Below are 15,317 nucleotides of genomic sequence, written 5' to 3' on the forward strand. Positions count from 1 at the left end.
TTATACTCTAAAATAAGCTATTCTATTTTAACTTAGTCTAATTATTTCAGATGGGCCACTGATGACTCTGAATGGTTTCTTTCAATGATTTTGAAAGAAAAAATTAGATTAAGAAGAGTCAAGGGTTGAATGACCAAGAGATGAGAAACAAATGTGGTAAAAATAAATGTCAGAGATCAGGCAAGAGGATACTGTGAAGTTAAAAATAAATCAACAGTCAAAGCCTAAAATATTGATTCAAACTTAAAATCAAAACAACAACACCGAAGATCAAGAATCTATCCAAGAAGCCTTTCCCTAATGATATTGCGACTTTTAGATTTTGTTTCTAAGGGATTTATCCAGAAACATGGGCATCAATCTACCAAACCACCAATACCAGCTGGCTGAAAACAATCATAAACAATTTAACTGCAACCAACAAACTAGACCCAAAACGATGGGGATCAAAGGAAAACTAAATAATGAAATGATGTTACAATGACATTACAAATATAAGAAGAACATTTTCAGTCTCTTCAACTACACAATAGAAAAATGATAGCTATAAGTTAGAGTGGAAGACATTAGCAAAGAACAGCGTGGTATAGTGTTTTGTTTTTTGAATTGTGTGTATCTTCTGTTACAGTCTCTCCTTCGGGGTAACCCTCCCTTTTAATATTTTGACTTCTATGATAAGTATAGCAAGCAGAAGTGAGAGTGCACAATGACAGACCAGTGGACGTGGTTACAAACATAACTGCTGGGCTGGGGTCCTTTACCACCTTCTATATAAAAAATTCAACCAAGAAGCTGTGCTGGCACCTAGAGCAGGAGGAAGTAGATGTTTCTGTGGAGGAAATGAGAGCAAACAGCACAGTTGGGATGAAACATCAAGTTGCCTGGACTAGATGGGACAATGCTCAGGAAAGAAAAGTCACTTGGGCTGAGTTCTGGAAAACTGAGCTTATCCAGATCAGGTTTCTAAACCAGGCGGTGAATGATGAATGATTTGTTGCCAAACCTGGTCAATCTGCATATTGGGGAAAGGCAGTAACAGCAGTTGTCCTGTCAGTTCAATGCTTGGAACCCTGAAACACATCCTCAGCAGCTGCCCAAAAGCTCTGGCAGATGATTGCTATCACTGACACAAAGATCAAGTTTTGAAGGCAATTGCACAGACCATCAGTGTAGTAATATAAATAACAAAGATTTTGATCATGTTTATCAGAGCTAGGGAGCAGCCATATCTGACCACTAGTAGAACTTCTGGAATCTTTTTTCATAGCATCTGGCTGTAAAATGGCTGTGGACTTGGAAAGCCAACTCAGTTTTCCATTACACATTCCAATGGCCAACTTCGGACCGGATCTAGTCCTATGATCATACTTTAGCAAACACACCACTCTAGTAGAACTGACAGATCATTGGAAAGACCACCTTGAAGAAGCTTTTAAAATGCTCTACATATGAAGGACAAATCAATGCAGGTAATCTGGATGGAGAGCAAGCTACTTGTCTGTTAAGATGAGTGAAGGAGGTTTGCATCACAATCACTAGCCAGAGTCTTCACCACATTCTGCATTGAAGGACAGATGAAGATAAGAGCCATCCATGAAACCACCAAGGTGTTAGGCAGACCCTCAAGTTGGCTGTGTCTCAAAAGAATAAACCCTGGGCTCACTGAAATTAGTTTCTCTGGGTAAGGTAGTATGATGTTGAAAGACCCAAAACTTGGAGATATGTTTAGCTATGGCATCAAAAGATGTACGCACACACACTTTATATGAAGACTACATAATAAATGAGCAAATCTATAGGCAAGCAGCATGTGCAGGAAATGCCAGGGCAAAACACCAAGCTCAGGACTAATAAAAGGGTCTTCTTCACTTCCTGAGTTCTTTTTCCTCCTGCTGTTGGGCATTTAGGTTTACTGTAATACCTTTTTTTAGTGTAATTTTTCAATGGATTTTAATTAAAATAGATATTAAAAATTATGATGATCAGTTATAAAAACCAAGGTATTTGTAGGCAATCAGATCTCAGTAATACAAGACAACTGGAATAAGCACAAAAATGGGTAGTTAAGAACATGATGAGGTACAGATGAAAATGTCAACAACACGGATCTGTAAAAAAATTAAACAAAGTGGGTGAGGCAAATGATATGAAAGACAACTTTGATAAAATACATAAGAGAACCTAATCTTTTCTTTCTATATAATACGCTACCGTGGCTGTCCATTTGCCTGTCCAGGATTTTAAATCACCTGTAGCTCGCAAACTGTTTAACATATTGACCTGAAATTTGGTACACATATACTATGTGACATCTACTATCCACTTTCATGGTGATGATTGACCTCCAAGGTTCTTCTTCTTTTTATTTTTATTTTATTTTTAACTGCAGAATCAACTCTCGGCAGCGGCCAGTAGGGCGGCCGTGCGGTGCATGCATACGGGCGCCATTCTCATCCCAACACCTTCGCCATCCTCTACCTCTTTTTATCTTGAGGCATATTGAAGACTTAAGTGCCAGCTCAGAGAAAAATTAAAGAAAACATACTAAGTAATTGCAACACAAACACTGACTTAATTAGTTTTAACTCAGAAAGATGCCGATGAAAGAAGAGAAGAAGTGGGACACTAGGGTGGACAAAAGAAGAGCTGCTCAGGAAGCTGCAAGCACATCAACCTCCGAGCAAATGAATGCTAAATGTACAGAGAAAGAGGATGAAAACTATGAATGCTCAAGTCAAGTGTATTCACTGTGTTATTGTGCAGTGCGCTGTTACTGGTTAAATAATATAAAGCAGGAATATGCAGGTGTCATTCAGTAAGCAAGTGCCAAGTCAGAAAAAATATAATGACATAACATACTGAAACCTGCTTAACTCAATTCTGTGTTGCAAGAGCTTGTCTCAACAGCACCAGTCCATCACACGGCCCATTCTCTCACGCACACACTCTCACACTCACACAGAATCAACAATTAATCTCACCAGCCAGTCTTTGATTGTAGAAGGACACAGTAATAGTCGAGTTTAAATGGTAATGTAATTACTTTTGCCTGGTAAAAGCAAACCAGAAGTGTGATATAATCATAGACATGCACAAAATAAGACACTGCTGTAAAAAAATAACTTCTCCTTATTTAAAAAAGAAAATAATGAATGGCCAACCTCTCCCCAATCACTTCTAGGGCAAAGTAAATATATATGTAGATAATGATCTTGACCAGTCAACCATGTTTCAAATTTTTATTTTTCAAGATGCCATGGCATATTTTACCACCATTTTAAAGCAATTATTGGAATGTCAAATATCTGTTGAATTCATATAGAAGTTGATACCTGCGGAAGTCAAATCACTGAACCACTAAACCAAGATCAATATATTTTTCTTCTTTAAGATCATTTATATTTATTATTCCACAAGCTTTCAAAAGTACGTTTCAGTGGTTTACACTTCATGTTGTACTCTGAAGCAATGAGTTGTGAAGTTTATATTTTTTACCATTTATTTTTTCAATTAAAGGTTTTATTTAGTCATAGAGAGACAGGGTTGAAATGCAATCATGAAACACATCTGGCTTCTAGAAGATATGGCTGGTAAATAAAGGCTTTTGTGCATTTTGATTAGTCTTCAAGGTCAATCAGGCAGCCAGAATAAATGTATGCTGTACTCAAAAGGTACCTAACAAGAATGTTTTTATTTCTGATATTGAAACTCAGAAATTATACTGACAACAGTACAAGGAGGAATGAAACAAAAAAATTAACCTGATAAGTACAAATATGGAAATGGTTAGTGGATCTGTAACTGCAGATCAAAGACAACAACAACATAAACATTGTTTGGTCATGTTTGGGTCACACATACTGAAACAATCTATCAAATTAAAAGTCTTCCAGAACAGGATAAATGAAATTATTCTTGTATAACTTGTATGCAAGAAGTTGTCCTCCAATAATCATCACTGACAGTCCAGATCCTGAAAGTAAGAACATAAAGAAAAAAATTACAATAAAACAATTGAAGCAAGCCAAATGTTTATCTGTTTGAATATTATCCTTATCATCCCTATTGCCTTATATATCAAATAATTACATTTTTATGATGGTCAATTTAAAATGCATTGGGCAGAGTCAGTACTTTGAAATCTTTACAATATATAAATTAGCCAAAATTAAACCACACCACTCTTTTTTCTTTTTAATTATTCATGTGTACTTCTATTTTGCATCTTTGGTTTACAACTTGATAATATTAATTTAAACATAAATTGTAAAGCCCAACTATTTTGGTGTTGCTAGCCAGGCAAAGCAATATGAAATACAATGCAGGCAAATGAAATGTACAAAAGCACAGCTGACTGAAACATCTGATAATTTACACACAGTCCAAATACAAAGACATTGTCACACATGCGTGTCTGGGTGCCACTATCCGGGCTTACCAGAGGTATGTAATACGGATTTGGGTCAAGAGGGGGCACTGACGCTAACATTCTCATCTCTGGTTCTCACCATAGCACAAAGAAGATGCCCACCAATGACAACTGACTCTGTTCTTTCCAGTCCAATAGCTATAAATCCCATGGCTGATGTGAGGAGGTGGTAAAGTCTTGCAATGAACCCAAGACAGAATAGAGTTTCTTCCTGACATCCCTGCAGTTAACCAGCCTGACGGCAATCTTTGTTTGTTTTAAACAGAATAGTTTTGTTGGAGTTAAACGGAGATGACCAGGTTGGCGCCCCAATAATTTTCCGTGAAGACATGCATTTCCTTCACTTGACCACAATATTTAATAAGACTACACTAAAGTAAATCACGTCTTTATTTTCAACCTCCTTAGTAAGCTACTAAATTATCACAAAGTACAGCTCTAGCTGAGTTGCCTGCCTTTGTCCAGGTGAGAAACTGGAAATGTTGAAAGGTAAAAAGTAGTTACAAATTATATTACCGAACTTTATTATCCCTACCCTTTTTACATTTAGTACACAGCCTTTGAATAGCTTCTTTGTATACAATATTGTTTTTTTTTTCTTTTGACGCAAAGAAATTGTCCAAGTTACATCAATTATCTCTGTTGACAATGTGAACCAACCAACACCATCCTCCCGGCTTATGGCCATGAGATCTTAAGAGAGGGAAATGAGTAGTTAAGGGGAAGATATCAAACCTGGATATCTTGGTCAAAAAGGCAATCGTGTTAACCCCTCACGTCATCAGTATAACATTTCTGCCACTGTTTCACTTATAATAGATCACAGTGTAGTATTCATTAATGCTTTGCTTGACCCCTAGCCATCCCTGTTATCACACAATGAAGGTGGCGAATTGCATGTTTACAATGTCAAAATCTTGACTTGAAGTGAGAATTACCTGGGCGCTAAATTTCAAATCTGTGGTTTGAAAAACAAACCTGTGTTCATAAGGAACCAACAAACAAAGACTGCTTAATAAATAAATGTATGAAATAGTTGGAGAAATATATTAATTCACATGCCATGTTAAAGTAAACCTTTCCACAACAATTGGCCTTGTTTATTATATTTTAATAAATCTTACACGATAAGAGAGATAACAGATAACATGACATTTACAACATGTTAGGACCTCAATCTACTTTTAGTTCCAACTTTTCTTTTCCTTTTGTTACTTTTCTCTTCTGTGTTCCTTTAACTGCTTTGTTTTTGGGTTTAATTGATTTGTTAAGCTATAGCCGCATGTCCTTTCTCCCCTCTGGTGTTACATTAATTAGGAGTGCTATCATAATGCCTGCCTCTGGTCACCGTGGTCAGAGAAAAAAAATAACGTCCAGTCATTTTATCAACATTAGGGATATGGGGTGAGCTATTGTATGGACAGTATAGATGACCTGTCTTTGTGCTAGTGTTGGTTGAAAGGTGACAATGACCATTTGTTCACTTTGTATGCTCAGGGAATTCTGCCTTAGATCTGCAATGGTCCAAAGTCTCCTGTGGGCAGAGTAGTGGCAACTACTAAAGACATTCTAATAAACACTTATTAGATGCTTAATACTTCTTACCTAAAGCAATCCACCAGTGAACAGCTGCTGGGAAGTCAGACATCACTAAAAGATGAAAAGTGAGACATACATAAAATAGTTTGAAATCAACCAAAGAAGTACTTTTATCTTCATATATACAGTAATATGCTACCGTGGCTGTTCGTTTGTCTGTCCAGGATTTTAAATCACCTGTAGTTAGCAAACCATTTTGCCTATTGACCTGAAAAATTCTACACATATACTATGTGATGCTTACTGGGTGATGAATGTCCTCCAATGTTATTCCTCTTTTATTTTTATTTTGTTTTATTGTAGAATCAACTCTCGGTAGCATGCAGCAGGGCTGCCGTGCGGCGCATGCTGCAGGGCGGCCATGCGGTGCATGTGTACGGGCGCCGTTCTCATCCCTATCACCTTCGCAGTCGCTTCCCCAACCTCTTCATATCTTAAATCATTCTTGAGGCAGACAGAAGAAGTAAAAAATTAAAGAAAACGTACTAAGTAATTGCAACACAAACACTGACTTATCAGTTTTAACGTGAAAAGATGCCGCCGAAATAAGAGAAGAAGTGGGCTGCTAGGGTGGAGAAAAGAAGAGCTGCTAAGGAAGCAGCCAGTGCATCAACGTCCAAGTAAATGAATGCTAAACGTACAGAGGAAGAGGATGAAAACTATTAGTCAAGTGCATTCACTGCATGTTATCATGCAGGGCGTCATTGCTGGTATTATATAATTTGAAATTTGAGCTGTTATCATATATTATCACATAAATTTAATCTAAATGCTCAGAAGGAGATACTGAACTGGCTACTCTTTGTCATGCTCATTTGTGTTCTGTGACTTAAATAACTGTGTAGAAGCACAGTGTCACAAATGAGCACTTGGGGTGTGTCTTAACGGCCATGGCAAGAACACCAACCACCTCTTGTCACTTCCCCACAGTTACCAGTCCCAGGACAGGCTGTAACATCACTTCTGGAGCAAGTTAAACACCCACAGCTCCAGAAGTCAGCACCCATTTCCATTTGGACCACCCACATTCACCTAGAGAGCAGAACTCTGTGGCAGAGACGCCTTTTACCAAGGATCTGACAAGGACCTGAGACATCCTATTATTCTGATTCTTTGCACTATATTTTCAGTTTCTTTATTCAATGAGATACCAGGCCAGTCCCCAACCTGTTATGGTATTCTGTCTATTTTCATTTACAGAATTACAGTGTATAGCAGAAAAATTCACATAACACAATAGTTCAGATGGGCTTATTTTTTCACATTAAAGCATAAAAAAATCCAAAAAACATACTGTTCTTTTAGTGATAGGTAGATTTTTGAGTGAACTTACAATTGTTTTGTCTGCTGTATTAACAATTCCACAAACCCAGAACTGCAGCAAAGCTAGCAAATGGCATCATGAGGCATAATGGCAGCAAAAAATTAAATGAAAAGTTCAGTGGCTTACACTGTAATTGTTTATGCATCACTTCAAATTTGTCCAGATGCAACTTTAAGATTCTATAGGTGTTTAAAAGTAAGAATATAAGACTTTTGGTGTATTCTTATTCACAAATGTGCAATTATATATCTTGACTGATGACTAGTGAAATAAAGGTCAGTTTTTGATGACATTACAGTATATAGTATACTGTTTTGTACTTATGAAGGCAGCTTACACTGTCTCCCCACAGTACAGAGTATCATATAGTTAGATTCCAGATTCTTAAGTATCTGGTAGTGCAATAGGAATCTTTGCATCGGTTTGAATTCAGGCTAGTGTGTCTGTCCATACATTCCCTGTGTATTTGTGTTGGCTTCCTCCCAGACAATGGCCGTCTCTGTACATTGATGGAGGTTTAGTATATGACTTGCATTCGAGTGATACCATCTTGAGGATAAACTCCTGCATGTGCCCTTTACACCTTTTCCCTGAATTACTGTAACCCAAGAATACCTGGTAAGACAAAGCAGGTACCTCGTTTAAATAGTTGGATGGCTATCACTACAACTAGTAGGCGCCTGGTTACAGTCTGTGTGGAGTTTACATCTTCTCTGTGTGCCTATGTGAGTTTTTCTATGCACTTTATAGTTTTCTTTCAAAACCTCAAACATATTCATATTAGAGGAGTGTAAAATGTGTCTCTTAGAGTAAGAAATGACCAGAATTGCTGGTACTGTTTTTTGTCAGAAAAGCCCCACTTGTATATTTTCAAATAATGGAATTTTTTGCTGTTTTTATCTGGAGTGTTTCTTTTTCAGGTACATTCACATAAAATGCAAACTCCACATTAAAAAACTCAGCTCCCAATGGACCAATTTGGTTGAAGTTTGGTACACTTAACACTTCAATGAAATTTGTTAGGAAACTTCAGTTTATCTTGGATATCCAGAATAGAATTTGCTGTACATATTATTGAAATTTCAAATATCCCTTTAAAAAACCATTGATGAAGTTTCAAAATCTTAAAACAGAGAAACATTTTGTGCAGCCCCAGTTATTTTACATCTTTACACTCCCACATTTACATTGAGAAAGGTCATTTCAGCGTGTATGTTAAGGGGTAAAGTCAGAGATATGCAGGTGGATGAGCCTATGGTGTCCTGTATAATGGACTATCAGACAGTCCACAGTTTGTGAGACTCAAGGACTGTGTCTCTGATGTGGATGTGAACAACAGTGAAGCACCACAAGGAACAGTCCTGTCTCGTTTTATCTTTACTTAGTACACCTCTATCTATAAATATAAGAGCAGATCATGTCACTTGCAGAAATTCACAGATGATTCTGCACTTATGTGAGGTATTGAAATGGAGTATGAGGCAGAATAAAGGAGTCAGGTGGAGAACTTTGTTTCTTGGTGCAGAAAGAATTGTCTGCAACTTAACGTCAGCAACATCTATCTATCTATCTATCTATCTATCTATCTATCTATCTATCTATCTATCTATCTATCTATCTATCTATCTATCTATCTATCTATCTATCTATCTATCTATCTATCTATCTATCTATCTATCTATCTATCTATCTATCTATCTATCTATCTATCTATCTATCTATCTATCTATGTTTTCCTGTTTTACACATCCAGTAATTCGTAATGGCAAAAGAAACCCCCAAAACAAGTCTTTAAAACACGACAGAGTCAGTGTGAGATCAGAAAGCTGAGGTTAGATCAGCTACTTGTGTGCACTAAGCAAACTTCAGCACACTGAAGATTTTAATTCTCCACCAGGTGCATCTTTCAGATATTTTATGCTTATAAAATATGAACTACAATTAGTCACAGGCTCTCCATAACCAACAACTAACACTAGTACATCAATTCATTCAGTTTCAGCATCACCTGGAATTTGATTTGTGTGAAGGCTATTTCAGCCATCAAGAGGATATTTGGGCTTGGTTTTTAATAATGTGATGTTGTAAAATTCTATTAATATACAGATTTTATGTATTCTCTTAATACATGAAACAAAAGTCTATCATCACTGTTATATTCAAATATGACTCATTACAAAAATTGTAATTGTTACAAAATATTTAATAAATGGAAAAATATTTAATTAACAAAAATGTGATAGCTGTGTTTTTAAGGATACGAATAAACAACAAAATACCATAGGAGTTAAATAAATCCCAGAACGCATCTGAATGTTATGTATACATTTTCAAACCTGTTTATATCATGACAGAATGAACTGTTAGGCAGTATTTCAGAAGGAAAGTTAATGGCTGTCATTTTGTAATCCAGTTTACATGACTGAACTGTGCTCAAGGAAGGGTCAGTTCTAATGTAAGCTCAAAGTCCAATATTTAGCTGTAATAAATAACCTTTCTTCTCTTGGACCTGTTCTGTACAGATAATCCTGAGAAAACTTGCTATATTAACAAAATTATTATTGATGATGGGAAAGAAAGAAAGAAAGAAAGAAAGAAAGAAAGAAAGAAAGAAAGAAAGAAAGAAAGAAAGAAAGAAGTGAGCAGGCAAAAAACAGAGGTAAATGGACTGGTGCCCCACTGGGCAGTTACAGAAATATACTGCTTGGTTAGGCCCAGACAGACACTAAATGTTTTATTTCCCCTCTCCCTTGTACTTTCAATACATCTGCACCTTTGTGTATCAGTTATATCCTCCTTATGTTAGTAAGCTCCTATCTGTTTTAAGATTTCTGGGCATTATTGGCTTATTTTTGGTTTGGTGTCTGCTCAAGTGTGCCCCCTCCAGGCTTCACTTTGTATGTATCTATCTTAATAAAAGGATAAGTGTCTATGTGTCTATCTGGGTGTGTGTCTGGTTGCTATATCTCTGTCATTCCAAAGATGGCATATACCAAACATTTTTAGTACTGTAATGAAATGCATTGCATTTATCATTCCAATAGCTGGTGTATCAGAAGCATTATCACTGACTTCATGAATCCCAAACCAAATGACAAATGATAGAAACATATGCATTGCATGGTACACTGCAATCGTTAATGCTGAGGTCTACACCAATTACTTGGATTTCAGCCCATTTTAGACGAGTCATACAGCTGGCATACGTATAAACTGAATACAGATCTGTATTTATTTGTTTTACTTTTTAACTTTGTGTGTAGTTTCAGTGAATATCTGATTGCTGTATATAAACAAGACTGCAGGTTCCCATTGGGATCAATACATTGCCTGTTTATCAAGGTATTTATCTTGCAAACCATATAACATCTATCTATCTATCTATCTATCTATCTATCTATCTATCTATCTATCTATCTATCTATCTATCTATCTATCTATCTATCTATCTATCTATCTATCTATCTATCTATCTATCTATCTATCTATCTATCTATCTATCTATCTATCAACAGTACTGGATGAAACACTACATGCATTAAAGTACATCTATTTGCCTGTCCATTTTCAAAATCTATTCAGTTCAGTTTGAGGGATTTGAAGGCCCACAGCCTTCCTCAGCCCTACACAGGGATCAGTTGTGGACTTTTAGGATTTTTTTAGAAAACTGAGGAATTGCTTGAAACAGTGCGTATTCATGACCCTAAGGCCTCTGTTTTAAGATTGCTTCTTTACATTTATTTACGTACTTGTTAGGTACCACACATGCATAATGGAAATATTTACTGTCTCCATGATTTCCTACCTTTCTTTTTGCTTCTTGTTGATAATTTTAGAACATTAGAAAAACCTTGACGAGAACAGACCATTCAGCCCAACAAAGCTTGCCAATCCTATCCACTTATTTTTTTCCAAAATAACACCAAGTCCAGTTTTGAAGTCCACTAAAGTCTTACTGTTTACCACACTACTTGGTAGCTTATTCCAAGTGTCTATCGTTATTTGTGTAAAGAAAAACTTCCTGATGTTTGTGCGAACTTTACCCTTAACAAGTTTCCAACTGTGTCCACGTGTTCTTGATGACCTCATTTTAAAATAATGTCTTGATCCACTGTACTAATTCCCTTCATAATTCTAATAATTTTGGTCATGTCTCCTCTTAATCCTTTTCCTTAAACTGAAAAGTCTCAGGTCTTTTATTCATTCCTATCAATAGCTTGGTGCTGGATGAGAACAAATAATGAAGCTTGAATCTGAGAATTAAAATCGGAAAGTGAAGTAAAATTAATTTTAAATGAATGACCTCGAATAAATGCCTTTGCTTGTAAATCAATGAATGATAACAGAAAATAAAATCTACATTTTTTGGTAACCTTTGATATTGCAAATGTCCTGGAACAAGATATTTAATTAACTTTGGAAATGAATTAATAACAGAGATTGGTTCTTAATTAAAAGCTAGTTAGAACAAAAACTTGCAGCTGCTGTGGCCCCATGACCTAAGTGCAGGACCCCTGGTCTACGGCACATTGGTCCTTTAATAACACTGAGGAAGTGAAATTAAAAACAACTAAAGACACAGTGTTTTGTTAAGTGTTGTTGTGCACATTTGAAAACTGGCACTCCCAGAGATTTGGCATCTTCAGTGGGATTCAAGATAAATGCCACATTTTTTGTCCAATATTTTTCAAATGCTGCCACCTAATGGACAAAAATATTAAGGTATGCACTACAAAACAGCAAAAGCAGAAGTTAAAAGTTCAAAAACACTAATTATTTATGGAAAAAATGTAATCAAGTCATGGCTTTCAGCAAAATATTTAAGCTCAAACTTTTTGATACCCATTTTGGCACAACATGTCAACTGAAGGTTCAAACATTCTAACATTTATTTGACTATTCTTTTTTAAGTCCCTTTTTGGTATCTTCATTTCCTGTTCTATCAATACAATAATCCTTTGGGCTTTCATTTTGTCACTGTCTGTTTGAACTTTGCGCTCTACTTAGTGATCTCTCCTTTGTGTGTCTTATTTTTCTATAACGGTTTCGTTAACACCCGACTTTACCGGGGTGGATTTAATAATGCAATATTTCTGTTAGTCAAGAAGAAACATATACTAAAACAATATATCAAATTCAAAAAGTAAAACTACACTGATTCATGAGCCACACTCATTTTTAGTCAATTCACATAAAATATTTCAATTGTATTTATTGTCACTTTAGAGTAATTCACATATAAACTGTCTATGAAAAAAAACAAAGAGTTCCTCTGATCTTTTACAAATGTATTTTTAATTTGGCCTTAAGCTTTATCTTTATGTTCAGTGAAAATTTAGTTAATTGTAACTTGCACTCTTTTAAACTTCAATGAAAGGACTGTTGTGCCTGGGGAATAAAAAGATTTCTCCACCATCACCTCGGATTATGGAGATTTTCAACTATTTGTATTGTGCCATTGTAAAGTCATTAAGGATCTGAATTTTAGAGGTACTAATTTTTAATATAACAATACTGAGTGACAACCTGGACACTTTTATAGAATACAAAAAATTCTTTAGGATTTTGAACAGTCCCTTCATCATTTGATGGATTATTAAAATATTTAAAGTTTTTTTTTAATTAATTTATATTAATACTAATTCTTTTGTGCCAATGTTTGCCCCTTTACACAGGAGTTATAGTAAATAATGAATATATTACAGATTTTCATAGTCCTATTACAAAGCTTAGTTTAACCTGGTTTAGAATTTTGTTGCAAATATTTTATTTTATTAAAATAGACTTGGTGTGCATTGTGTTGAATATTTCAGAGGTAACCTGTCTGCTGTTCTGGAAGAGGAACAGGAAGCCCGAACTCTCTCATGCACCTACTTATAAAAGACCCTCCAACACTTCAGACACTGCCTCTCAATCAAATGGAAACATCTGCTAATCATCTTGGAACTCCATGGAACAGGCACTGCCAGCAGCATGTCAGAACACCTTCTCTTCTCCTATTCAGAAGACCAAATCCATGGACATTTTTCACATGGGACTCTAATTCTCTTTACATTTTTTTCACTATGCTACATATTCTGTAAATATTAACATAGCCCCACTTTAGGGATCAGAGCCTATCGTGTTACCACTGGGCATACGGAAGGAAATAATCAAGGAAAGCAATTCCTCAAAAAACAATTTTGGAGGCCCTGGTAAACGAAGGTTTATTACAATACAAAAACAAACACTGGCTAGAGGAGAAAGTAGGGTGAAATGACACCTTTTATTGGCTAACTAATTAGACTCTATTTAGTTAGCCAATAAAAGGTATCATTTCCACCTACTTTCTCCTGTATCAATCTATGGCTAACATGGTACAACACTCTACTGCTATAAACACTGGCTAGGTAATATATAAGGAATGGAAATAAAAAAAATACATACAAAATCATGACAAAGATTCTTTCTAGTCCTCCCACTGTACCTCCCACCAGGTAAGTCATTGCCAACTACTTCTTTCCCAACTCCAAGATTCTTGGGGTTATGGCCAGCAGCATTTTTTTTTATATTCAATCCTAGGAGTACTTCTGGGGTTACTTGTAGTCCCCTCTAAAGTTCTGCCAGCCCAGAGCAATTACTCCCAGGAATCCTTTAACTCTGGGTTTGCAAGAAGTTGGAGCCTGCCCTGGAAAAACTAATTCCAATATGGGAAAACAACCCTGGAGAGAGTGCCAGTCTATTACATTGCATAGAAACACATACACCAGAACACAGGAATTACCAATTAATGTAAGACTCACAACTCTGAGGATGTAAGAAAAAAATGAGAATATTTGGAAGTAAACCAAGGGAGAATGTACAAACTCTAAACTGACAACAACCAGGTGCCAAACTTAAACCTAGAACACTGGGTCGGTGAGGTACCGGCACTAACCACTAACTCTGCCACAAAGGCAGTTTCAGAAAAACATATATACATATATGGAAGGAGGTCGCACCTGGACTAGGCAGCCCAAATAGATGGACGGACATCCCAAACAGAACTGATGGTTCCTTACCCGGGTAGAAAGCCCCAAATAAATGAACAGGAGTCCCAATTGGACATGGGCTTAATACTTTCCCAGGCCATGAGAAAAGAAGAAGACAGCTAGGAAAGGACCTGGGAAGCCATGCTTCCCTTGCAGCTTGGAAGTACTAGGAAGTCATGAGGACGGAAGCCCCAAAGTACTTCCGGGCTAATTAAAGAAATGGGATTCTCCATCTGACCCGGAAGTGCTGGCAAGTCACATGGGAGGAAGACCAGAAGCACTTCCAGGTCAGGAACTATATGAAGGACTGCTGGAGACCCAGCAAGTGAGCTGGAGTCGGGAGGAGTAGGACAGAGCTTGCTGGGAGGTGTGGAGGAGAGTATATTGTGATTGATTGTATTAGTGTTCATTTATTGCCTGTTTATTGTGGTGGAGATGTTTTGGGCACTGTATAAGAGGGAAGAAGAAATTAAACAACTTCTTGGTATTTTAACCTGTGTCCTGCATTTGTCTGTTGCAACAGTGCCACCTAGCATCCACACTCTTACTATATATATCCATCCATTTTCCAACCTGCTGAATCCGAACACAGGGTCACGGGGGTCTGCTGGAGCCAATCCCAGCCAACACAGGGCACAAGGCAGGAAACAATCCCGGGCAGGGTGCCAACCCACCGCAGGACACACACAAACACACCCACACACCAAGCACACACTAGGGCCAATTTAGAATCGCCAATCCACCTAACCAGCATGTCTTTGGACTGTGGGAGGAAACCGGAGCGCCCGGAGGAAACCCACGCAGACACGGGGAGAACATGCAAACTCCACGCAGGGAGGACCCGGGAAGCGAACCCAGGTCCCCAGGTCTCCCAACTGCGAGGCAGCAGCGCTACCCACTGCGCCACCGTGCCGCCCGTGGTAACAAATTGCTCAACATATTTAGAATGCAGTGT

The 15,317-nt window shown here is 37.1% G+C and overlaps 1 protein-coding gene across 1 annotated transcript in view; it reads right to left on the reverse strand.

Moving 5' to 3' along the window:
* Nucleotides 1-3,538: 3,538 nt before the first annotated feature.
* tmem244 (transmembrane protein 244) overlaps nucleotides 3,539-15,317 on the reverse strand; it is a 64,614-nt gene continuing 52,835 nt past the window's right edge. The window contains exons 5-6 of the mRNA XM_051924215.1: nucleotides 6,035-6,079; nucleotides 3,539-3,973 (exon numbers count right to left, since the gene is read on the reverse strand). Coding sequence (XP_051780175.1) covers nucleotides 3,879-3,973; nucleotides 6,035-6,079 — 140 coding nt within the window. The 3' untranslated portion in view covers nucleotides 3,539-3,878. The remainder of the gene's footprint in view (nucleotides 3,974-6,034; nucleotides 6,080-15,317) is intronic.

The sequence above is a fragment of the Erpetoichthys calabaricus genome, chromosome 3 (genome assembly GCF_900747795.2).
Source record: "Erpetoichthys calabaricus chromosome 3, fErpCal1.3, whole genome shotgun sequence".
NCBI classification, from domain to species: domain Eukaryota; kingdom Metazoa; phylum Chordata; class Cladistia; order Polypteriformes; family Polypteridae; genus Erpetoichthys; species Erpetoichthys calabaricus.